At 38.0% G+C, this 27,207-nt stretch overlaps 1 protein-coding gene across 1 annotated transcript in view; it reads right to left on the bottom strand.

The window, feature by feature from the left end:
- Positions 1-26,315, bottom strand: part of CRBN (cereblon) — a 29,775-nt gene extending 3,460 nt beyond the window's left edge. Inside the window, exons 1-8 of the mRNA XM_001140433.8 lie at positions 26,120-26,315; positions 21,663-21,769; positions 20,537-20,739; positions 19,254-19,403; positions 14,105-14,264; positions 2,674-2,736; positions 1,218-1,302; positions 432-547 (exon numbers count right to left, since the gene is read on the bottom strand). Of these exons, the coding sequence (XP_001140433.1) occupies positions 432-547; positions 1,218-1,302; positions 2,674-2,736; positions 14,105-14,264; positions 19,254-19,403; positions 20,537-20,739; positions 21,663-21,769; positions 26,120-26,186 (951 nt within the window). The 5' untranslated portion in view covers positions 26,187-26,315. The remainder of the gene's footprint in view (positions 1-431; positions 548-1,217; positions 1,303-2,673; positions 2,737-14,104; positions 14,265-19,253; positions 19,404-20,536; positions 20,740-21,662; positions 21,770-26,119) is intronic.
- Between the last annotated feature and the right edge of the window lie 892 nt (positions 26,316-27,207).

Here is a 27,207-nt window from a genome sequence, read left to right on the forward strand (position 1 = left end):
GCTGGCATTCACTTTATCATGTAATCACATAGATCATCAAGAAACTTATAAAGATATTGCTCTCTCTGAATATCACATTTTCCTTCCAAGCATTCAAAAACACTTTTAAAGATGGAGCACGAAAATCACTGAAACTGAGATCTGCCACATATTTACATAAAACTACATGACCTTCTCTAGAGTAAAGGAATAGTGATATATAACCTTGGATATTTCCATGCAGAAATCAAGTTATTTTTCACTAAGTTGATAAATGTATTCATATTTGACAAACACAAAACAATGAGTTTATCTGTAAGATCCCAATTGAAATCTGAATTGCATGACTACATTACTGGACTCTATACAGAGCTCCATTGGCCCCAACAGAGCATCCTAGTTCTCCAGCCTGAATAAAACATGGGCATCAAAAACATATTCACTTTACTCACTTTATTCATAATGTCTAATTCACAGCGAAGTCGTTGGATAGCACTGCCAATTTTAAGGAGCTGAATTCTCAATACATCATCAATAGGAAGACAAGCAGCTACTCTGTAAGAAAAATCTTCAAGACATGGTTTTTCAAGTTTTAAACTTAGGAGTCAGATAAGCATCAGATAACTTACAAATCGGATAATATCCTTTTGAAATAAACCCTTCTCTTTAAGGTTACACATTTTATACAAGTATAAACAATACAAAAATATACCAGCTGTCAAAGATACACTTTTCAGAAGCTCTGAATTTCATTGCTTTTCCTATACTTTTTTTGGTAAAATCCTTTTATGTTAAACATGAACTCAAATCCATGTTAGAAGTTATTTGCCAAGAGACTAGAAAAATAACTAAACTATACCTTATAAACAGATAAAGAGAGTATCTATAATTAAGGCAAGTCCTGGAACTAGACTCACTTCTTTTAAAGGCACCTTGAAGAACAGGGAAAGGAGTCCTTACACAGGAAGTGTTTTTGGATGACAGCCACTTCCTGCAATTTGAACTTTTTAGGGAAAACTTGTCTAAAATTGGAGTGCTCACAGAATATGAGGATTTTATTGCAATTAATTTTAAAATACTCATTTTTTTCAACTGCTCAAAGGAAATTATGCTTTTCAGAATTAAAATGTTTTAATCAGTCTTAAAATCTAGAAGATATGATTGGATCGCATCCATGAGAAAGCTAGTTTTTATAGCAAGACATCCCAGGCTCCAGGCAGGAAACTAACTTTTCATACCTATTGGATTTGAAGGAAGAGAATCATCTTTTAGATTTTCATCCCATTCACGTAGCTGTTTCTTGATTCTGTCCATTAAGGTCTCCTTGTTTAAAATAAAGGTAGCCATAATCAAGTTCATGGGCTTATTAAAATTTACTATTAAGCTTTTCAACTCTTAAAACTAACATTGGTAGCAATTTAATCACTCAGTCCCATCTCAGTCCCAGTTTAAATGCCTCCATTTTCTTACGCAGCAATGATCAAGCTCCAGCTCCTTTGCCCAGCACTGTCTGCCTTCCAGCCTTTTCTCACTCACTGTCTTATCCCAGCGGTATATGCTCCCAACTCCCTTGCAGATTGTTCTGTTCTATGCCCCTGCTTGGAACTGGCCTCTCTTCTGCCTTCTATTAGGCCACTTCTGACTCAGTCCATAGGGATTATGGCACCTATAAATTGCACTAGCACTTGCTATCTACATACCTTGGCACCTATTTACTACATAATTTTCACAAGCATATGCAAAACATATGCAAAAACTCATATATTGTGTCTTTGTAATTGCTGAAAAGCTGCTAAAGAGCAGAGATCAACTGCAGTTTCCTTTAGTGTCGTGCATGTTGTTGCGTTTTCCCAGGACTCCAGATTTGTGGGCAGTGATTCATTAAGGGAAATGGCTAGCATTTCTTGAATGCCCGCTATGCACACCAGGTACAATAGCTACCATTATATCCATTTCATAGGTCCTCGGAGAAGTAATTTGCTCCAGGCCCACAGAGTAAGTGACTCTGAAGTCAGTCTCTGATCTGAAATCCAGATTCTTTAAACCATTTCACGCTGTCCCTTAGTTTTGCAAAATGTGGCAATGCCTAGTGTTAAACTTTAAGGAGCAAAAACCCTCCTGGATGCATTAATTAATAGACTAATGATCAAGAGACGTAAGTTAATATACTTGTTTAGAGAAAAACCAAAACTGTAAAATATGGATGCTTTAATGTTCTAAATGTAACTATCACCCAACCCAACAAAATTTCACATGCTTAATAAAACTCTAAAGAGTCTTGTGATACCTTTTTTTTTTCTTTTGAGACAGTCTTGCTCTGTTGTCCAGGCTGGAGTACAGTGACACAATCTCAGCTCACGGCAGCCTTGACCTCCCAGGCTCAATCAATCCTTCCACCTCAGCCTCCCAAGCAGCTGGGACTACAGCCACATGCCACCAAACCTGGCTGATTTTTGTATTTGTAGAGATGGGGTTTCACCATGTTGCCCAGGCTGGTCTTGAATGCCTGGCTTCAAGCAATCCCCCTGCCTTGGCCTCCCAAAGTGCTGGGATTACAGGTGTGAGCTACCACTCTTACGATATCTTAAGTTATAAGGCACTAGAAACTGGAAAAACTAAACCTTTGTTTTTTAATGACCCTTAATTATGACATGGCCTACCATATATAAAGTAAATTTAAGGTAAGTTACTTACAGCATCATATAATGAATACAGCCAGCGAGGCCATGAAGTTAGATTTGCACAATGAAACTTTCTCTGAAAACAAAACAAAAAGGCACTTAAAAAACCCCACAGAATAAAGATTCTAATGCTGGAATGAGCAACATCTGAAAAATGATTTTGGCCTAGGAAAACATCTAATTTTAAAAAGATAAAAAATTTTGTAGATAATCCCGTAATGTGACTATCTATGAAGTGTGAAATCATGCTTCCTATATCCTTCAAATATATATTGTAACTAGAATCTTCATTCCTATTTAAAAAGGTCAAACATTAAAATTTCAATGCTGAAGACAACTTTGGGAAGATAAATGTTGAGAGTAAACACCATACTTCTATTATGACCGTGTTAGTTGCCTTTATACTAATTACTCGTCCAGTATCTGAAGTGAAAACCTCAAGATATAATCCAAACTGTTTTTGTGTAAAAACTTTAAATGAGAATCAGCTGAATCACTGTAAGGGCAAACATTAAGAAGTGATAGAATCCCAAGAAAGATAAAATGTTCATTTACTTGAGACTTCATGATGAAGTTCCTCATTTCATAAAACTCAAGGAGAGGGGAAACCGATTATTTATCACCTCTAATTGTAACTGAAATCCAAACAGGAGCATGCCTAAGTCCATATAAAAATGTGAATTGTAGAAATTTCAGTAGAATTGTGAATTGTAGAAATTGTAGAATTTCAGTATTTGAGGGGGAGAAATGTGAATTGTAGAAATTGTAGAATTTCAGTATTTGAGGGGGAGACTCAATACTGTTAAGATGTCGGTCCTCAAATTACATATTCAGTGCAATACCAGTGAGAATGGAATTTATAAGTATAATTTAAAGTTCGTTTGGAAAAATAACTGCAAAAGTAACCACAAAATTTTTGAAAGAGAAGCAAATGGTCTATAGGACACAAAAATATTACCGAAGGGATGCACTGCAGCAGTGCTAATAGCAACAAATTGCAAACAACCTAAACATCAATCAAAAATAGAGTGAAATACATTAGAATATGTTTATATCAAGGAATGCTCTGCAAGTGATCAAAGAACAAGGTATAGCAGAATATAAAGAATTATCACATTTTTCTCAAAACAAAACCTACATACGTACAAATCTTTGTAATTTCACTGTAAATAAAATGTTAATTGACATGTGACATGACACATGAAAGTGAGAGAGAAAAGGAATAAGGTAGATGAAAAGGCACTTTTAACAGACCAGAACAAGAAAAACAAGGTAACATTGAACAAAACAAGAGGAAGACCCTACTCCTGCACCTGCAATATCAAATGACTAGGTATGTTTCATACGCTGAATGATACTTACCCTAGGTATGTTTCATACCTAGTCATTTGATCTTGCAAGTGCAGGAGTAAGATCTGCAGGAAACGTGGGAACACAGCACACGTAAAAGGGACTCGGGACTGAGCTGGTAGCTGGAATTGTGCTACGCAACTGTCCAATGTGCTACACCACCCACACCCTCGACTTCCCCACCACTCCAATCCTCTTCCAGCTATGTTAGTTTGGTGCAAAAGTAACTGCGGTTTTAACAGAAGACTAGAATCTAAGAGACAATGTTATTCTATTCCATGCTGTTCAAATATGGGAACTTTTATTATCAAAGGGAATGTCTTGTTACCAGAGATGTTCAGTTTAGAGCTGTCTCTCAAGTGGACACACTGGTTTTCAAATATTTTAGGAGTTGCAACATGCAAGAGGACAGACTTGTTCTAAAACACGACCTACAGCTCAAAACAAAGGATTCCTTAATGAGAAACATTTCTGGCTTAATATAATCCTTATATTTGAGACTATGCAAAGATCAGCCGTCCCCAACCTTTTTGACACCAGGGACCGGTCTCGTGGAAAACAGTTTTTCCAAAGATGGGGTGGAGGATGGTTTTGGAATGATTCAAGTGCATTACATTTATCATTAGATTCACATAAGGAGCACGCAATCCAGATCCCTCACATGCGCAGTTCACAATAGGGTTTGCGCTCCTATAAGAATCTATGCTGCCACTGATCTGATAAGAGGTGGCGCTCAGCTTCACTTGCTCGTTCACCACTCACCACCTGCTGTGCGTCCCGGTTCCTAACAGGCCACAGACCAGTGCTGGTTCGTGGGCCAGGATTTGGGGACCCCTGCCAAAGGTGATCTGAGATGGCCTCCTACTGTGTGCTCTGGTAGTGGTTAAAGCCTGAGGAGTCAGACCATGAGACCCTTCAGGTACTCTCCAATAAGTTGTCCCTCACTTTTAAGACTAAATACCTAATGGTAAGATTACTGTCACAGTCCAGTTACAGAACTTAAGAAAATACTACCAAGAGCACATCAAGTAGCTCTGAATCTTCAGGAACAGCAATGGCAACCATTAGTATTGTGCCAAGAATTTCACATTTCTTATAAGAATACTCTAAGGTTAGTAGTTTATTATCTCCATTCTAAAGTAAGGAAACAGAGGCACACAAGGATGGTATAACTTGCTCAAGGTCACAGAGTCAGTAAACAGGAAGGAGCTAGGATTTGTATACAGGGAGTCTGACTCTAACCATCATTCATTCAACAAATATTGTGAGTGCCTGATAGGGTTTGGCCGTGTCCCCACCCAAATCTCATCTTGAATTGTAGTTCCCATAATCCCCATGTGTCATGGGAGGGATCTGGTGGGAGGTAACTGAATCATGGGGACAGTTACTGCCATGGTTTTCTCATGATAGTGAGTTCTCACGAGATCTGATGGTTTTATTAAGACGGTTTTTCCCCTTTTGCTTGGCACTTCTTCCTGCCATCATGTGAAGAAGAACATGTTTGCTTCCCCTTCTGCCATGATGGTAAGTTTCCTAAGGCTTCCCTAGGCATGCTGAACTGTGAGTCAAATAAAACTCTTTTCTTTACAAATTACCCAGTCTTGGGTACGTCTTAGCAGCGTGAGACCAGACTAATACAGTGCCTAACATGTGTCAGGCTATTTTTATACATTTAGGCTATGCCAGTGAATGAAAGAAAAACCAACAAAATTCAATACCCTGTGGAGCTTATGTTTTAGAGAGAAGAAGCTTACTAAGTTATATATTCTTAGAATTACAAAATGACAAAGACCCAACTGAAAGTTTTAGTTTCGCTGACACACTCCTCATTCAGTTATTAAAATATACTTCACATATCAGAATGGTCACTTTTGTAATACAAAAGAAATGTAAAAAAGTGTAGTACAAAAGTGTAATTTCATTTGGCACCCATGTCAAGAAAAAGAATCTGAAATAATATATAAATTTCAAGTATAAAGAGAATAAAATGTGGCACACTAGCATATTAAGAGCAATGCACTGGATCAGGCATTCACTCTGCCACCATGCCCATGAGCAAGCTACAGTTTCAGGTAGCTTCTTTTCAGAGTCAGAAGACCTCTAAAATTCTTTATCTGGAGCATCCTGACAGATTCAAATATGCATAATACATCCTTAATATTTGTGATGTGTGTTAGTCAATTAGACACACTGAAGAGACATATACCAGAAAAGATTAGCTAGCTAGCTTTTACAGAGCAACTGCCAAAGTTTAAGACATTTCAACATCCTCAAATTTAAGAGTCCCATTTAGCTTTCTGGCACAATAGGAAAGGCTCCTGTCTTATATCTGGGTAAAATGGATGATAAGTTCTAGCAATTTATAGGCATTCTTTAAATATATCAACACCATGATTGATGTCATAAAATGGTTACACCTCAAGAAAATTTTAATACTAGCCAAAAAGTTTAGGCACTTAAAAGTGACCAATGACGGATTCTGCAGCAGAGTAGTATTCACTCTGGGAACAGGATTTACTACTGAAAGCAGGCATAAAAGCCCTTAAAATGAATCTGTTACCTGGAGGTAATCTATCACAGTCCTCCATTCTTAAGCCTCATAACTATGGCTTCGGCTTTGCCTCCCAACAGTGTAGAATGTTCAAAACATGTGAAACTTCATTGAAGTGAGTCTTTGAAGTGCAATGAAAATGGAAAGAGTAATGTGAAAAGCTAAACATAAATAGTAAATCACTACCACTGACTTCCTTTATATAGTGACTAAAAGTGGTCACTTATTGTGTTAAATCCTATTACAATCAGCAATGTAAATGACAGAAATAATTTATATAAATAATTAAAAAGTTACCAGTTTTTGTTTCCTTCTTTCACGAACCAAATTCCTACATGGTAATAAGAACTGGAATGGAATGATAAGCTCTTTCCTACTCCTGAGGCTTATACGCTAATGGCAGATACACAAGTGCACATACAAGATGTATGCCTGGGAAATGACCAGTCTTTCTGAGGAAGCACCTGACTATACATAGCCTAGGATTTCAAGACTTTTCTTCTTTATATAAAAATAGTCAATAAGTGTTACTGTTCTTACGATTATTATCCTGGAACAAGGTGAAACAGATTCTCAAGTTCATAAGGAAATGTTAATCATGGTAGTCACTGAAAAGCTTGACAAAAAAGCAGTGAGGGGCTTATCAGCCCTATTTTTATTTACACAAAGTATAAAGTGCCAACATTTACAACAATATGATGATGGCACACAAGCAGACCAAAAGAGAAGAAAAGTAAAATAAACATATGAATTTGGTCTGTGACAATGGTGGGATCTCAAATCAATGGGAGAAAATATGGACTATTCAAAAAGTGGTAGTAGGACAATAGGGAGCCATCTGGAAAAAAGTAAAGTGGAATTTATATCAGGATCAACTGCACAAGGATCAGAGCTTTCCACGGAAAAGTAATGAAACCACAGCAAGTATCCAAAGAAAACACGAGACATTCCTTTGCATGGGAACGTCGTTTTTGGCTATGATTTAGAATACAGAAGCATTAAAAATTAAACTATGTAAGAACAACAACAAAAAAACAGTTCTGTTTGACAGAGCACACCAAAAACAAAAGACAAAAGACAAACTAGGAAAAATGTTTGGAACTCATTAATTACAGAGACTATAAAGCTTACAAGGAACTCCCAAGAAATCAACAAGCCGTAGAAAAATGGGCAAACACTTTACAGAAAGGAAACACAAACTGCTCTTACAACAAAATGCTTACCCTTGCTCTCAGAGAAATTCAAATTGAACCTTCAATGTAATATATTTCACTTACCAGATCAGCAAACATCAGGTTTGATACTACATTGCCTGTCAGGCCATGATGAAACAATAATAAAAATAAGTACAAACACCTTAAGTATTTTGAAAATAACTCGCCTCCTGGGTTCCAGTGATTCTCCTGCCTCAGCCTCCCAAGTAGCTGGGATTACAGGCACCCGCCACCATGCCCGGCTAATTTTTGTATATTTAGTAGAGACGTGGTTTCACCATTTTGGCCAGGCTGGTCTTGAACTCCTCACCTTGTGATCCACCCGCCTCAGCCTCCCAAAGTGCTGGGATTACAGGCGTGAGCCACTGTGCCTGGCCTCAAAATTATTTTTAAAACTGACAGAATTATAAATGCATTTACCCTGTAAGCCAATAACCTCACTCTTTAAAAGTTATCATCAATATTTACCTATATAAAAGGTCATTTGTACATGTTATTTAGTACAGATCTATCATCAGTATGGGACTGGTTATACAGTGTATCCATACAAAAGAATTCCAAGCAGCTTTAAGAATGAGCAATGCTCTATAAACTAATACAAAAGAATCTCCTATAAGATACACTGTTAAGAAAAAGGTATGTATCCTTCTGTATAAGAAAGAAATAAGAACATTTGTATCTAGATAAAATTAGGAGGAGATTTAAACACTAATCTGGGAGATTATGTATGAGACCCCTGCCCTTCCAAATTCATGCTCAGTTCCTCCCTGCTCTACGCAATCAACAGGAACAACCATGGCTAAGGTTCAACAGAGGCCAGAAAGATGAGACTCATTACTTTCTTAGTATCTGTTTCCCATTTGACTTATCTTTACATTTCATACTCAACTCTTTTCTGATTAACATAGTAAGCCTTGATATATGAATAAGCAGATGGTCTGGGCAAGCAGGGAATATACTTAGAAACATTTAAGTCATACTCCAAACAGGTTTAAACAAAATTTCCTCTTTTTTTTTTGAGGAGGATTTTTACTGTAGGGGGATTCTCAAATCCCCCTACAGTAAACCAGTGAATAGAGAAAGGCACTGTGATGGGAAAAGAAGTAAACAGTTTCAGAGCTCAAATTCCAGAACAAGAAATGTCTCTAGATGGAGTGGGTTTTGAAAGTGTTTCCTAATTACACTGGCCTAACTCCTTAATCATGAGAGACACGTGCTGAATCCTCTCTAATGCTTCCTTGTCAGAATGGTAGATAACACAGAACACTTCCAGAAGCTTAAATAATTTTATTTCATGTCATTTGAGATGTTTAGGTTTCCACGGCAAATGCTGTGTGCAGTTTCAAAGTTAATTGAATATATCTCAGGAAGACTACAATCCTGGATACTTTAAGTTCCTTTTCTGCAGGAAAAGTGTGCGGCAACCTTATTAGCTTGAGTTAGCTTAGTTATGTAAGCATCTCCCAACTCTGACCATTTTAACTACTACTCAGACACAGAGACAGAAGACACATATGCAGTACTTCAGATTATGGTGGGATGGACAAATCAGATACAAGCAAGCTCTATGAAGAGAGGAATGAACTGAACCTTGTATCTGTCTAAAGACAAACACTGTTACATAATCCAGCCCCCACGGTAAGCTAGCGTCCCACTAAAGGTGCAGCATGCCAAACCACTCAGATGGTCCCACTGCATATGGAGTTCCTACCAAAGACATCTGCCATCCCCTTTCCCTGTAAGATTCCTTTTTGATGCACACAGAATGGCTCTAAGTGGTCTCTCTAAAGCACAACAGAGTTTGTAGGTCACTTGGAGTCCAAAATAGATCAGCTAGCGGTTTCTCTTGGCCTAGTGATCTAGATTCCAAATTTCAGAACCTAAGAAACTCTATCAACGTTTAAGCAAGGGAACCCTGTAGATAACCTGACGTATATGGGATGGAGTTATTTGTATCACCTAAAACCTTTTAGGCCTTCTCATTCCTTAGCATCTTCTCTTTAGCCCTTGGCAACTCTGAATATGAAAATAACCAAGGGCTAATTAAGACAAGAGGAAAAATTCAGAGGATCTGAACCCAGGCAAATACGTGCTTCTTTGGTCTTCCCAGCTCTATCTTTTCTTGTCTTATTAAGCCAGTGGCAACCCAGTTGCATGGGCCAAATTCGGAATGTAATGTCAACAAGATGCTTTAACCACAGAACAGGAAGAATTTAAGTAGTAACTCACATAAAAAATAAATTTAAAAAGCAGTCTTACTTGCTTAGCCCAAGTTCAGGTTTAAGACTGCAGGATCCTACAGGCAGGTCACAGAACTAGCTGTACAGAGCACTTCAGTCAGGAATTAACTACCACTGCTCTCACTCTATACTTAGAACTTTGCAAAGAAGCGTTAATTTAGGGTTTTTAATGGTTAAGAATTTTTAAGCCATCTTGGTGTGAAAGAACTATTATATATACCCAAATACTTAATACAGGCATACTGTGATTCACAGATACTGCCTTTAAAAACAAACAAACAAAAAAAAAAAATTGAAGATTTCTGGCAACCCTGTTTCAAGCAAGTCTATCAAGCCATTTTTTCCAACAGCATGTGCTAACTACCTGCCTGTGCCATATTTTGGTAATTCTCACAATATTTCACACTTTTTCATTGTTATATCTGTTATGATGATTTGTGATTAGTGAACTTTGATGTTATTACTGTAACTGTTTTGGGGCACCACGAACTGCACCCATTTAAGACAGTAAACTTAACAAATGTGTTTTGATTGCTCCACTGACGAGCCCCTCCATCTCTCTCCCTCTCCTCAGGCTTCCCTATTTCTTTGAGACACAACAATATTGAAACTAGGCTAATTAATAACTTTACAATGGCTTCTAAGTGCTCAAGTGAAAAGAAGAGTAGTCATACATCTCTCACTTTAAATCAAAAGCTAAAAATGATAAAGCTTAGTTAGAAACACATGTCAAAGCTGAAAGAGGCCAAACGCTAGGCCTCCTGGGGCAAACAGCAAAGCTGTGAATATGAAATGCTACTCTGGTGAAAGCCAAAAAGTCTTATTACTGATATGGAGAAAGTTTTAATGGTCTGGACAGAAGATCAAACCAGCCACAAATTTCCGCTGAGCCAAAGCCTAATCCAGAGAAAGTCCCTAAGTCTCCTTTCAGGGGCTAATAGCTGCTGACTTTAAGTTAAAGCCAATGCTCACTGGCCATTCCAAAAATCCTAGGGCCCTTAAGAATGCTAAATCTACTCTGCCTGTGCTCTGTAGTAAATGGAACAAAGTCTGGATGACAGAACATCTGTTTAAATAATGGTTTACTGAATATTTTAAGCCTGCTGTTGAGACCTACTGCTCAGAAAAGACTCTTTATAAATATTACTGCTCGTTGACAATGTACATGGTCACCCAGAAGTTTTGATGGAGACATACAAGGAGATTAATGCTGTTTTCATGCTTGGTAACAAAATTTCCATTCTGTGACCCATGGATCAAGGAGTAATTTAAACTTTCAAATCTTATTATTTAAGAAATACATTTTTCATAGGCTATAGCTGCCACAGATAGTGATTCCTCTGATGGATCTGGAAAAAGTAAATTGAAAACCTTCTGAAAAAGAGTCACCATTCTAGGTGCCATTAAGAATAATCATGATTCATGGGAGGTGGTGAAAATATCAACCTTAACAGGAATTTAGAAGAAGTTTACTCCAACCCTTATGGATGACGATTTTGAGGGTTTCAAGCCTTCAGTTAAGTAACTGCAGATGTGACAGAAACAAAGAGAACTAAAGTTAGAAGTGGAACCCACAGATAGGACTGAATTGCTGTAATCTCATGATCAAACATGGATTAGGAGTTGCTTCTTATGGATGAGCAAATAAAGTGGTTTCTTGAGAAGAAATCTACTGCTGAAGATGTTGTGAATGTTGAAATGACACAAAGAATTCAGAATATTACATAAACTTAGTTGATAAAGCAGCAGCAAGTTCTGACAAGACTGACTCCAATTTTGAAAGTTCTGTTGTGGCTTAAATGCTATCAAACAGCGCCGCATGCTAAAGAGGGATCTTTTGTGAAAGGAAGAGTCAATCTGTGGGGCAAACTTCATTGCTGTCTTAAGAAATTGCTGTAGTCACCCCAACCTTCAGCAACCACTACCCTGATTAGTCAGCAGCCATCAACAGCAAAACAAGACTATCCACCAGCAAAAAAGATTATGATTCACTGAAGGCTCAGATGATTGTATTTTTTAGCAATAAAGTATTTTTTTATTTAAGGTATGTACACTGTTTTTTAGATAGAATCTTATTGTACACATGATAGACTACAGTATTGTGTGAATAAAACTTTTATATGCACTGGGAAACCAAAAAACTCATGAGACTAACTTTATTGTGATACTTGTTTTATTGCAGCAGTGTGAAACTGGACCTGCAATATCTCTGTGGTATGCCTGTACCCCCTGAAAAAAAATCTCTAGTATGAAATACATAACTACGTGAATATTCAGATGACACATAGGGAACAACTTGATGCAGTTACCTTGCCACGTATTTCAGTAGCAAACCAGTGCCAAACATACTTTTAGGCACTAAATGACTTAATATATTCCAAATCTACTCCTTGGGGGCCACATACTGACAGTGATCACTGACATACTTATTTCAACAGTAACATTTAAAATGACTATGGGAGCAAAATTTCCCACAGTTCAGTTAAAAGAAACAAGGGTAAACATGTATTTAAAGTGTCTATATCTGGTATGGGGAAGAAAGTATTGCACGGTGATATGATCTGGCTGTGTCCCCACTCAAATCTCATCTTGAATTGTAACTCCCACAATTCCCACATGTCATGGGAGGAACTCAGTGGGAGGTGACTGAATTATGGGGGCAGGTCTTTCCTGTGCTGTTCTTGTGATAGTGAATGAGTCTCATGAGATCTGATGGTTTTAAAAATGGGAGTTTTCCTGTACAAGTTCTTTTTCCCTGCTGCCATCTATGTAAGACGTGACTTGCTCTTCCTTGACTTTCAACCTTCTGCCATGATTGTGAGGCCTCCCCAGCCATGTGGAACTTTAAGTCCAATAAACCTCTTTTTTTGTAAATTGCTCAGTCTTGGTTATGTCTTTATCGGCAGCGTGAAAATGGACTAATACAGCTACACAAAAGCTGCCTGTTAACTAAAGGCAGTATCAATATTACTAAACATTAAAAAATACTAGTTTCAAGGTTGTTTGGGAGTCTTAAAGCAGTCTAATTATATCCTCCTTATTAGAATCTTCCTTAGAAACACTAGTCAAAACACACTGTACCATGAAACAGATCAGTTAACTGAGATAAAGATAAGACCAGGAAGTCTTATAGATACCTGGTTATAACCCTGATGCCCATCAAGTGCCCATTCTGCACAAGTTTTCGCTGAAAACTGGAGGAATTCTACTGCAAGAACAATAAAAATTTGGTACAGTAACTAGTATATAAGTCCACTTCATTAATTATCCATAATAATTTACATTAAATTAGGATTCTGTATTTACATTAAAATATTAAATCCTCACCACTCAACAAAGCGATGATTAATACAGAATTTTTAAGGTTACAGTGGAAACTGTCTTTCCATATTAAAAAAAAAAACTCAAAAAGCCCAATTATTCTAAATTTAGAAACTAGTAATCTTTTTCTTTAGGTAGCAATTATAAATATTAACTATACTTAAAATTGCACATCTCACAAACGGGTAGAAACAGGCTCCCTCAATTTTTTTTCCCTATGACAATTATGATTTAGTCAAAGGATATAACATAGGAATTAGTGCCCAAACAAGCAACATTTTTAAAGAGCACCTAGTCTCAAGTCAATTTCTGCGACGTCAACTGTATTTCATTAAAACACATAGCAAAAGAAACCTTTCTCTCTGGTTTGGAAGAAGGAAAACAGACTCTACTTCTCTACTACTACTCTACCCCAAAAGAATCCTCCCTTCTTTAAGATAATGGATGTTTATAACTCAAGAGCCAAACATCTAATTTGATCATAGTTTAATAAGCATTTCCCATGGAATTAAAAATCATAAGCGATTAATATAGCTGATAAGCATAATAACAAGGATACCTTACAGCTGTGTGACATTTTATTGCTTTTGTAAACTGCTTTTACATAAAGTAGCTGCCTGTGCAATTTTTAGAGGATCAAATGTAGCTGGAATATTGCCATACAAGGTGGCTGGGTAATGAATCATGAAAGTTGTGTTTCTTTCTTAAAACAGGAAAAAAAAAACCTGTCTTCATTTTTTGAAGATGCATAAAAAATTAGTTTCTCACCTTCTGGTATTTCTGCCACCATTTATATGAACATTGGTCTTCCCTTGAGACAGGTTTTGAAGGAAATATCTGGCACTTATTGAGGGATTCTAATTGAACTGCAGACATGGTTGAAGGCAACACACATTCGGGAAGAATTTGCACTTTAGCTTGCTGGATTCTAAAATAAAGAGAACCAAGCATGGTATTCATTTCTAAGACTGACTAACTCAAAACTATAAGTTTCTAAACAGTGATAATTTTAAATACCAAGATTTTCCAAGTTTTATCTTTTAAACATATTCATCAAATACTGATGTTAAGATACAGAAACTTTCAGAAAATAATTTTATTTCATAAATCATACCAAAGTTAAAACCAAAGATAACCTAAGGTACGGATCTTCAATGTCACTGTGGAATGGAAGGGGAGATCTACACATTTCAGATAAATACAGAGTCTATAAATGAAACAAAGTTTTAAAAAAACCAACATACAACCAACTACTGCTTGATACTTTTACTTTCTTAAACATTCTTAAGACACCCAAATTCTTCTATCCCCCAACTTCTTAGGCTGCTTAACTCTTACATCTATCCTTTCTCATAAGTCATCTAATCTAAGTAGAGAAAGGAAGAGAAAAATCAAGAATGCATTTACATGGATGAATTAAAATAACACTAGAGAATTACATGCAACCTTTCTGTGTGCATTCCTTTTCACGTTCTTAAGAGTTTAACTGTACAAAGGATCAAACTATAAATTAGATTTTTTCTTAAAAGTTATTTAAAATGTCATAATAAAGTCATTTCCAAAATGCTACTTGAGAATATCATAATTGCAAACATCTTATCATGAACTAGTGCAAACAGGAAGGTTGTATCTATGAGCTATCTTCCTGTGAGGCATTCTATCTCTTAGAGTGTAGCTTCTGAAATGTAGAATATGTAACTATATTCAAATGCTAGTATATAACACTGTCAGATTGACAAAGTCAAATATATTAAAAGTCTCTGCTTTATTAGTTATACTTAAGACTTCTAAAGTAGTCTTTCATAATAACCACTGTTTGACCACAAGATATTATGGATGAAATTCTGACATTTTACTTATTTATTAAAAGGAAAAATAACTGAGTGCGTTAGAAAGTATCTAAGTTTAATTTAATGATAATAGTAGACTCACTCTACTAACTTTATTTCCTTCCTGCAAACTCATTAGAAATACTCAGAAAATTTGTCTACATGACTTCGGAAAATGTTAAAAAATTTTACTATAGTCAAATTATGGTCAAGTGTTCTTATATTATTATTAGAGCTCATTAGAAACAAAATCTCAGTTTTCTTCACCCATTCATGAACACAAATAACTTGTTAATTACATTATGAAGGTAAAAGTATATACCATCCTATAGAAATTTTTAGGAATCTGATTCTTCAAGGTTATAGGTAACTGAATTAAGAATTATGCTTTACCCAACTATTGTATAAGATTTGATTATGATAAAAACAGTAACATTATTGATCCCCTGGCTTACAGATCATGTTAATTAGTCTGCAGTACAAGCTGTCTGAATTGCCTTGAAGGATTAAGGAATACTCTCCTTTACCTGGTTAAACATGGCCAGGGTCCACTGCATATGCAGTGGCTAGTTCTCCCAGCAGCTGAGTTTTGTTTTTAACATAAGCTAGTTTTTTTTTTTTCTTTCCAACTTGTTTATCACAGTTGTTTTGTGATTACAGCAACATAATTTATATAAATGTTATAAAAACCAGTGAAATATGACTTCAACAATAAAATTGCTTCAAGGAACATTAAGTTGAGACATAAACTGCTTGCAAATTAGGTACAGATTACTCTAATAGTAGGAAAAAAACCGCACAAATCTGGAAAAATTCTGCACTCAAATTGCCTTGTGACTATCTTTAGAATCCCTCTTTAAAGAAAAACTAGCAGTATAAACTGTGGATAATGTACAGTGAAAGTGCCAGAAAGTCTACAGTCATCTCCAATCTGCAGACCTGCTTCAATTGAAAGACCTTGGTCTCTCCAAATGAAAAATGAATAAATTTACAAAGTTAAAATAAAATGTTTAAGCTATAGTAACATTTTGTGATTTTCAGCTTCAACTAACTTTTTGACTAACAATTATTGGTCTCAGTCTAGACAGGTAAGAGATCTTCTCTTGCGATGCCAATAGGATATCAATCCCCTCCTCCTCTCTACATGCTAAGAAGTAGGAACTTCTGAAGAGTCCTATGTCAATGAGACCTGTTTTTATTAAAAAAAAATTTCTATGTGTTCAGAAGATGCCCACCCCCCCTCCGCCCTCCCCAACCCCCACACACACGACTTTAGGGGTTGTATACTTTTTTTCTTTTTTTGAGATGGAGTCTCACTGTTGGCAAAACTGGAGTGCAGTGGTATAATCTCTGCTCAGTGCAACCTCTGCCTCCCAGGTTCAAGTGATTCTCATGCCTCAGCCTCCCGAGTAGCTGGAATGACAGGCACAGGCCACCATGCCCAGCTAATTTCTTGTATTTTTAGTAGTGATGCGGCTTCACCATGGTGGCCAAGCTGGTCTTGAACTCCTGGCCTTAAATGATTCACACACCTTGGCCTTCCAGAGTGCTGAGATTACAGGTATGAGTCACCACACCTGGCCTCTGTAGTGTACTTTTAATAAATGAAGTGTCATTTAGGTAAAAGACAGATGGATATTTATATTTTTTAATTTTTATGTTTCTATATGCTTATTTCTCTAAGAAAAACAAATGAATATTAAATATTTTACTGGAGAAAGGGAAGCTGGCTTGAGTTTCAAATGTGTTATAGAGAAATTCTGGTATAATGGAAGGAGTACCAGTTTGGAAGTCACCGGACCTAGAACCAATCAGGTCTGTCGCTTATTTGCTGTTTAAGCAAATTACTTAACCTCTCTAGTACCTGGCATTCTGATATAGAAAAAGACGAGGCTGAACTAAATCAACTCCAGAATTTCTTTCATTTCACCATTTCCAGTGAAGGTGGCTACAGGGCCAGAGAAGTAGTGGAGCCAAGAGAAATCTCATTCCACAGAGGCCTTTTAAATGAAGACAGACATACCCTTATGAGAGGCCTTAATAATGGGTCTACAGAATACTAGAGAGAATGTGCCCTTTCCAACTCTTGTCCACCTGTATCAGTTTGATGTTAATCTTTTTTTTTCCTCTGAGATGGAGTTTTCCTCTTGTTGCCCAGGCTGGAGTGCAGTGGTGCGATCTTGGCTCACCGCAACCTCTGCCTCCCGGGTTCAAGCGATTCTCCTGCTTCAGCCTCCCAAGTAGCTGGGATTACAGTCATGCGCCACCACGCCTGGCTAACTTTGTATTTTTAGTAGAGATGGGGTTTCTCCATGTTGGTCAGGCTGATCTCAAACTCGTGAGCTCAGGTGATCGTCCTGCCTTGGCTTCCCAAAATGCTGGGATTACAGGCATGAGTCACTGTGCACGGCCTGATGTTAATCTTTACTAGAGTCAAAAATCCATTCCTTGTCTTGTTTTCAGAGTTAACGGTATACTGCCATCTTGTGTTCAATAGTTTTTCCACAATCAAAAGTCATTAATGTCAAGACAGTCTGAGAAATATACTTTTCCCCAAGTCAATTTTCCTTAATGATTTCTATAAAAGTATTCACAAATAATCAAAATTGTATGAAGATAAGAAGTACTTTAAAAATGGAACTGTTAGCAAAATCCACAGTAACAAAACAGTTTGCTAATTATCATAATGCAGACCACCCCCCCCCACCCCAGGAGATCATTCTTTCATTCATTTATATAAAATTTATGGTCCTAAATGTAAAACATAAATAAGTCTTGGTCATTGTTCTCAAGCAGCTTATCTATTGAGGGAGACGTACATAAAATCCTGTCAGGACAGTGCAATGTGGTAAGGCTATCAAAGTTTGCACAGTGAATGTTCTAGAGAAGTACCTGGGGAGAACTAAACACCCTAAGAGCTCTGGCAATCCCATCCCACATTCCTCTATGCTCTCTTTAGCTCCAAGGAGCTACCTGACATGTCAATATTTTCATAATTCAAAAATATATAGGAACGCCCACCATGTGAACAAAACAGACAAAACGTTCCTGCCCTCATGCTGCTCACATTGTTTTTTCAGTCTTAATCCCCCACCCCGCCCAAAAAAACCCCAAAATACTCAGAACTTGCATGTGTTCAGAAGATACCACCTGGCAACACAGAGGTCTCATGAGATTTTCCACTGTGGGTATAACTGGAAACCAATTCACTAGTACTTGTATTGTGTACCAGGACTGTGTATGTGTAAGACCTCACGGGTGATGTGCCACAGTTTAGAAGCACTCCCTTAAGAGATAATATCCAATGATCAAGGCAAATGCTTTGTTTTGTTTCCTTTTTAAAAGAGGATAAAATAAACTGGACTTTTTTGTGTCTGTTTTAATGTGTATCCCTCGAATTTGTGCAAAACCCAGCCATGACAGCTATGTCAAAATGAGTAACTGCTAAAACAGTATACTCAGGGAATTTCTAAATGTCACAAGGCACACAGACTACAAGTATTTATTGATCACTTATTATGTAAATAGCATTTCTGGGTGATATAAAATTCACACTGGAGAGGGACACGAAATATAAATGGCTTTTATAGCTCAGCTGGAGCAGTTGGCAGATGTAACCAGTGTGGCTTTTAAACATCATAGCAATGCTACAAAAACCACAGCTGTCCTGGTAAGCACACGAACAGCTCGCAAGCCTCTGGTCTCCCTATCCTCTTATGCTCCGAGAGGCCTTCAATCCTAAAGAAGCCAAATCCCAAACAACACTTCCCTTTGGATTTACATGACTGTTCTCAAACCTGGAGAGACATTAGAATCACCTGAAAATCATTTTTAAAAGATGCTGCAGCCTCATCACTCTCTGGAGATGGGAGATGAGGTTGGAACTCAAGCTTCTATAGTTTTAAAAGCTTCCCAGGTGATTCTGATGCATAGCAAGGTTGGAAACCACTGGGCTATACCTTAGAAGGGAGAGAGAACAACTAGTTAAAAGTTACAAAATATGAAGGGTCAGTAGAACAGAAAAAGTACCAGAAAACTATTTCATTAGGAAACATTCAAAGAGCATTAAGGTATATGTTATTTCTTACCCATCCGACTGTGTTCTTAGCTCAAGGACTTTGAACCTTTGTCTTCCAATTGCTTTCACTTTCACTATCTCAATTCCAAAATCCTGTTCTTCTCGATAGGCATATATCTCTGCTGTTGTTCCAAACTGTGCTTCCCTTTCCTGTACATTGCTTCCAAGAAAATTTTAAAAGGAAAGAATTTTGAACATTTGAGTTTTAAATATATGCAAAGTAGGCAAAGCAATAAATACCGGTAAACAATTTATAGAATCAACCCTTACTACAAAGCTAGGATAATTTTATTTATTTATTTATTTGTTTGAGATGGAGTCTTGCTGCGTTGCCCAGACTAGAGTGCAGTGGCATGAGCTCGGCTTGCTGCAGCCTCTGCCTCCCAGGTTCAAGTGATTCTCCTGCCCCAGCTGCCTGAGTAGCTGGGATTACAGGCACATACCACCACGCCTGGCTAATTTTTGTATTTTTAGTAGAGATGGGGTTTCACCATGTTGGTCAGGCTGGTCTCAAACTCCCGACCTCGGGTGATCCACCCGCCTCGGCCTCCCAAAGTGCTGGGAGTATAGGCGTGAGCTACCATGCCCGGCCAGTTTTATTTATTTTTAAATCACATGCGGGATATACAAGAAGGACTCAGGAAGTACAATTAGAGAACTTTAGGAAAATAATAGATTTCTAGTCACTGAAAATAATTTAGAACTTACAAGGGTTTAAACTCATTTCCCAAACCAAACATTCTTTCACTCTGTCAAATGACTTATCATTTCTGCTGCTTACTGGCAGCACTGTACTGGGGTGGGAGCTTCCTGTATGTATTTCCTGCCTCTACCACAGATTTCCTTTATTTGCCACGGGATACTTAAAATTCAGCTTCAATTTAAAGTGGTACAACCTATGAATTTTGAGAGTGAGGGAAAGAAAAGACCACTCTTTTGGAAAAGTAATCCTTTACGTTAAAATAAAAAAGCACTACTTCTCTTTAATAAAGACAGTTATTGAAACTAAGATTCCAGAAATGTTTTTCATCAAATATAAATGATTAAACATTTTTCAAATACCACAAAGTTAAATTGTGTATGAAGGTGAAGAGCTGAATTAGATGGTAATGAAATGAACAAAAATACTCCAACTTGCACTATCAAACTTCTACTTAACCAAATTCCTAACCTCACATTCTTACCCAACCTCTCCTGTACATGCAAAATAACAGCCTGCTTTGGCTTCAACACTGACCACTGCAATTACCCATGAGAGGAAATGTATTAAGCAAATGGACTCTAATATTTTACCTGTATGCAAGAACAGCAAAGGTTCTATCTTTCTGAATTAAATTCCGCACCATACTGACTTCTTGAGGGTGAAAAAGCTGAAGAGGTAATGTCTGTCCGGGAATCAGGATCATCATCACCTGTGGCAGAACTGGAATCACCTGACAGCTGTCGTCATCGTGCAAAGTCCTGCCATGAAATTCTTCCATATCAGCGCCTAGGTACTATATAAGAACATATATAGGTACAGTGTCATGATCGATATGTAATAAAAATGTAAGCTCAACAGACTAAAGAGCAAATCACATTAAAAGAAATACAGGCCGGGCACAGTGGCTCACACCTGTAATTCCAGCACTTTGGGAGGCCGAGGTAGGCGGATCACCTGAGGTCAAGAGTTCAAGACCAACCTGGCCAACATGGTGAAACCCTGTTGCTACTAAAAATACAAAAATTAGCCAGGTGTGGTGGTGGACACCTGTAATCCCAGCTAATTGGGAGGCTGAGGCAGGGGAATCACTCGAACCTGGAAGGTGGAGGCTGCAGTGAGCTGAGATTGTGCCACTGCACTCACTTGAGCTTGGGCGACAGAGCAACACTCTGTCTCAAAAAAAAAAAAAAAAAAAAAGAAAAAAAAAATACAAATGGGGTTACAAACACTTAACAAACGTGGTATATAAGCATCCCATGTTAAAATATAATTTTTAATCTAACTTTAACTCTTAGAAGAATTTCTAATCTTTTATGAATATATCACAAACACAGAAATTCAAGAATTTTTTTAGTACAAAGTATTTTATTTTTACCAAGATAAGAAATATCTCTATGCCCACATATCACAAACAGCAAGTATAAAATGTTAGTATGTTCAATAACACTCTAGTACCTAGAAATACAGAGAAGTATTTAATAGCTCAATTACTAGAAAGACTATAAAGAGCAACAATTCCTCAAACAATTCTACCACAACATAGTATTAAGCTTCTTAAAAATTACAGTTAAATGTTTATCTACTGGCAAATAGCCCATGTCCTCATCCACAATTTCTGATATCTAGTAATACAAATTTCAGTCACCTGTTTTTATGAACTTTTATCTACATTTAAATGTATATCTATTATATTAGATCTGTCACTAAATTACATACTGTATGTGATGTCGGCAGACTGGTGTCAAAATTTATGATGTTTGGTTTTTTGGCTTCTTTACTATCCTGGTCTTCAACTTCCATTTCATCTTCTTCCTCACTCTCTGCTGTAAGAGTAGAATATTGTAAGAAAAAAAAAAAAAGATGAATGAAAACCTTTCAAACACATAATTCCTTCTTCAAAAAAGGGGTACTTCTAAAACCACATGCATTTGGGAAACTCTACAGTACCGTGAAGAGGTAGCCAGAGGGCTGGGGTCTATGCTGGGCTCTGTCAGTAGCTATTTTTTTTTTTTAAGTCAACTGTGAATTTTAGAATAGTTTAACATTTACAGAGAAGTGCAAAGATAGTACAGAATGCTCCCGTGTGTCACACATCCTTTTCCCCTATAGTTAATTTATATTAGTATGGTACATTTGCCACAACGAAGGAATCAGTCTTGGTACATTAACTAAACTTCATATTTTAAATGGATTCCCTTAGTTTTTATCTAATCTTTTTGTGTTCCAGGATCCCACTTTACATTTAGTTATCAGGTCTCCCTACCCTCCTCTGGGCTAGGGTGGTTTTCAGACTTCGCTTGTTTCTGAGTTTTGAGGAGTACTGGTCAGGTATTTTGTAGAGTATCCCTCAGCTGGGTTTTGTTGGATGTAATTCCCATGATTAGACTGAGGATACGTGTTTCAGGGAGGAACACCACAGAAGTGAAGTGTTGTTATTCTTTTCCTTTTTAGAAATGGGGTCTGTCGCCAATGTGCTGTTTTTATTACATATCCAGCCTATATATTATGAACTATTCCTGCTGTTAACCTTGATCACCTGGCTAAAGCAGTGTGTGTCAGGTTTTTCCGCTGTAAAGTTCCTTTCCCCCCTCCTTTTCACATTGTACTCTTTGGAAGCAAATCACTAGGTGTAGCCTCCACTTCAGGGGTGATGAGTTATGCTCCACTCCCTTGAAGAGGAAATATAAGTTATTTAAAATTCTTCTATATGGGAGATTTTTCTCTTCTCCCTCACCAGTAACTAATTTTAACACCTTAGACAACTCATTCTGCCCAATTAAATTTTAGTTTCCTCATCTGCAAAATGATAGGCTTCAACAAGTCAACCTCTAACGTTCTCTCAAACTCTCAACTTCAAAGAGTTCCTACATAAGAAAAGAAACAAAGCAGGCAAGATCTGTTAATTAAAACTGAGAGAAAGATAACCTAGCAGGAAGAATTTCACAGCATTTTTCTAGTGACAACATTTCCCTGGCAGTCGCTACATTATTTTAAAATGAAGGCCAGGTGTGGTGGCTCACACCTGTAATCCCAGCACTTTGGGAGGACGAGGCAGGCAGATCACTTGAGGTCAGGAGTTCAAGACCAGCCTGGCCAACATGTTGCAACCCCATCTCTACTAAAAACACAAAAGTTAGCCGGGTGTGGTTGTAGGTGCCTGTAATCCCAGCTACTGGGGAGGCTGAGGCAGGAGAATCGCTTGAACCCAGGAGGTGGAGGTTGCAGTGAGCTGAGACTGTGCTATTGCACTCCAGCCTGGGCGACAGAGCAAGACTCCATCTCAAAAGAAAGAAACAAAGAAAATTTTGCAATCATTTTCATACTATTTTGCTTAATTTTAAATTTAAAAATAAAGTTTGCATGAAGCATAAAACATTTTAAAAGAATGTCTTAGAAAACCAGATGTTACCAATGACAGCAAAGAAAATTAGAAAACGCTACACAATACATATGCTATTCTACTAACTGTGAGTCTGTCCTTTTCATACAAACTATGAGTAAATTTCCTATCCTAGACCAGTGATTCTCAACCACAGGTGATTTTGCCCCTCAGGGGATACTGGTTGCAATAACTAAGGGAGTCCTGCTGGCATCTAGTGGGTAGAGGCCAGGGATGCAGCTAAATATCCTACAATGCACAAGACAATCCCACCCAAAGAATTCTCCAGCCCAAAAGTCAAGTGCTGAGGTTGGGAAACCCTGGCCTAGACTAACAATAAAGAATTACTGAATCTCATTTCTCACCTCCCAGTTCATGTGTTTTTAAAGGCCCCAAATAAACTTCTAAATCGATAAAATGTCATTACGAAATAATCATTTGTTTTCCTTTGCATATCATTATTTAAGTCAAACCACCTCTAGCCAGGCCCCTGACAGAAAATAAAAATGTTTTTCAATATGGTAACTGCCTTGGACTTTCTATTTATTATTACAACTTCCTAGATATAAAACTTTGTCAAAAACAGAATTACTTCAACTTATATGTAAATAGCCAATGGTCTAACACTTCATACAAATTTTCCTTGGAACATGTAAGTTTCACTGAGATAAAAAAAGAGCTATCTAAATGGATGACAAAAATATTCTGCATCAAATTCTTTGTATTTCCAACTCTGACAGTATGGCTATCACTTGGCATGCAGCACAACCCACTTTATTGCTCTACTACAGAAAGTTTAAAAGATAAACTATTAGCTCAAAGGCTGGAATTAATACTGTTAAAAATTTACATTTTAACTGTTCTGACTCCTAGTCTCTAAATAATTTCTTTAGTAACCTTTTTTTCATAAATATGGCTAAAAACCACTTTCCCCTACTCAGTTATGTTTATTAATGTTTCATTTGCCTAGGATAAACTCTTCACATCTCAAATATAAAGCTTTTTGTTGGAACTTAGAGGATTTACTCTTCAGAACAACTCGTACTACATGGAATTATGGAAAGCCCAGTGTTTCCCCACAAATAAAATTTACGTAATTTGGAGAGGCATTATTGCTATATCTACACCATCTCTGGGCCCTCTCCCGATGTTTTTCTGAAAAACAAAAAACAAAACAAAACGAAACAAACAAAAAAACACAAAAAACCACGCTGACTGTTCAGAGCTATCAGTGAAGTCTGATGACTCATCTCATGCAGAGGCACGATGTGAATGTCGACAGAAGATCAGTATCCTCCCTCTTCTATTCACCATTCTCCCTGAAACACCGGATTTGGCACAGAGAGTAGGGCTAATGTCTCTGAAAAAATAGCTCAGCTTTCCATCAAAGGCTGGCACACTTACCCTTGTGTCAACTCAGCTAGAATGGCTTCGAGAACAACCAGTGACTATGGTTTATTTTTACAGAAAAGTTCTCTCCTATATGGTGGGCACGCACTCAGTCTCTTCCTCTTTTATTCCATGCTGCTACCAGTGGACAAATTAATCTTCCAAGCATACATTTCTTTAGGCAATTACCTGAAACCTAAAACTGTTTCTTGGCAATCCACAAGAAAAACCCCAAACCCACTGGCAAGAGATGCCAGTTTCCCAGCAACTTAGATCCAATATACCTCCTAGGCCTTATGTCCCACAACCATATCCTAAATATGTGCTTTTAGATGTCTCCTGATCTACCTTGAAAGGCTTTTTCCCAAACCCTCTGACCCTTAAGCAACCTCTGCCTCTGAAAAGCCACAACAGCATTCATTTATCTGGCCCTAAATCAACCGCCTCTGCAGTTGATTTATGTTTAGTTATATTCTCAGCAGCCCCGCCTAGACAGTAAACCTCAATTATCAGATTGTGTATTACCTCTCGTTTCATCTCCGCAACACCTAACATACTTGTCATATAACGAAGGCACTCAAGTAATACTTTCAAGTTTGCATGATACACCTTTTGGAAAGCATCTCTTGAAAGGCATTCCATGAAAAGTTTATGCAATATTCCATGCCTTTTTTTTTGTTGTTGTTCAGTATTTCAACACAAGGCCAAAGTCTAAATATTTCACACAACATACAGGAAAAAGAAAAACTAAGTATCTCTGATTAAGCATAATCGTACATGCCTGAGAAAGACCAATAGTAAGAAAAACAAAACAGAGAAGTGGTTTAGAGATATAACGACAGACACACCCGGGTTGGAATCCTGACTCTGCTGTGTGACCTTGGGCAAGTCATTGAACTAATCTGCAAATCCAATACTCGCTTATCAAATCGGAAACTGAAAACTGATGTGGGAAGGATTAAAAGGCGACATGCATGCAAAGCGTTAACTGCAAGGCTCGTAACATGGTAAGTGCTTAGTACATGTTAGCTGTCACTCTTATTAAAAGGAAGGAGACCAGCAAAAGTAACAGCTGTGAATCTGACCCGGTCCTCTAGTTTCAGAGCATTTCCTAGGAGCTAAACTCAGAACACAAGGAGGATGGAGAGGATGGGTTTCCTGTTCTTAATAGCAAATGCTCCCCCCGACACCCTGGCTCACGGCTCGGGGCAACAGAGCAGCGAAGAAAGCGCCGCGACTCCATCGCTGGCCGAGGGCCGACGTGAAGCAGCTTTCCGGCGCGGCCCTGCTGGGCTGGCTCGCCAGTCTTGGCGCCCCCACGCCCGCCTCCCAGGCCCAGCTGCACCGCTAGCGGCTCCGAGCCTCGCCCCACTCCCGACTACAGGGAACTACTCCGGGCGGTTACCAGGCAGGAGCGGCAGGTGGTTGCCCATGTTGTGCGCAGCGTCCTGCTGATCTCCTTCGCCGGCCATGTCTGTTTACCCGCAAAGGAGGCTGGGACAGGGCGGTGCCGAAGACTCCGAGGGAGGGTCCGTGTCGCGCCGCTGCCGCGCACCGGGGCCACAGCGCCCCCTGGCGGCCCCAGAGGAGCAGACGGCGGCGCTTACCCAAGTCTGGAAGTGACGGCCTAGGCGGGAGGGACAATTACAAGCCTGCGCTCCGTCCCGGGGACAGAACGCCGCCCCCTGCCATCCACGGCTGAGTGCCCGGCGTACACGCTGCAGAGCCCTCACTTTGTTCCAGCCCTTAGCATGACTTATTTAATCCTGATATTTTGCATATGGAGAAACTGAGGCTGAGAGCCTTTAGTCTCCACCTTGTTTTTAAACGAAGGGGGCAGGGAGCAAATAGAAACCTGTTCATGCAGCATTAGTTTCAATTCTTAAAATAAGAAGCATATATGTGAAGGCTGGGGAAATCCATCAGTTATTCCGAGTGTGGTTGAATTATTGCTGATTTTCTTCAGTAGTTTCAATGTATGTACATACAACTTCAATAACTTCAGTAGTTTCCATATATGTACATTACATTCCAAAATTAACAAGTATTAATCAGAAACATACTTGAAATGATGATTGCACAGAATGGAAAACGCCTTATAATTGGTAAATAAAATTGTCTGAATATAAACTAGCCTACTCATTATGACTTCAGCTATGTAAAAACAAGTCACTGTGGCAAAAAAGAAATAAAGACTATGTAAAAAATGAAGATAATTCTGTTATAATGGTGGAGTTGTGACTGGTAAGATATTTGTTTTGGAGGGTGGACAAAAGTTTTCGTAGTGTATTTCAGTATCATTTTTTTCAGCGAGGAAGGAAAACTGAAAAATCCTTAAATGAAATACAACATCTAAACATGGTAGCGGTGGCGGTGGGCGGAGGCTGAGAGGAAGCAGCAGCATTGCTCAACAGAAAAGTCATGGATCTGAGATTTGAAAAAATGATTTCAGAAAATTTGCCTCCCTGATAAGTTACAAGCAGAAAACTCCCT

This window comes from Pan troglodytes, chromosome 2, assembly GCF_028858775.2.
Source record: "Pan troglodytes isolate AG18354 chromosome 2, NHGRI_mPanTro3-v2.0_pri, whole genome shotgun sequence".
In the NCBI taxonomy this organism is placed as follows: domain Eukaryota; kingdom Metazoa; phylum Chordata; class Mammalia; order Primates; family Hominidae; genus Pan; species Pan troglodytes.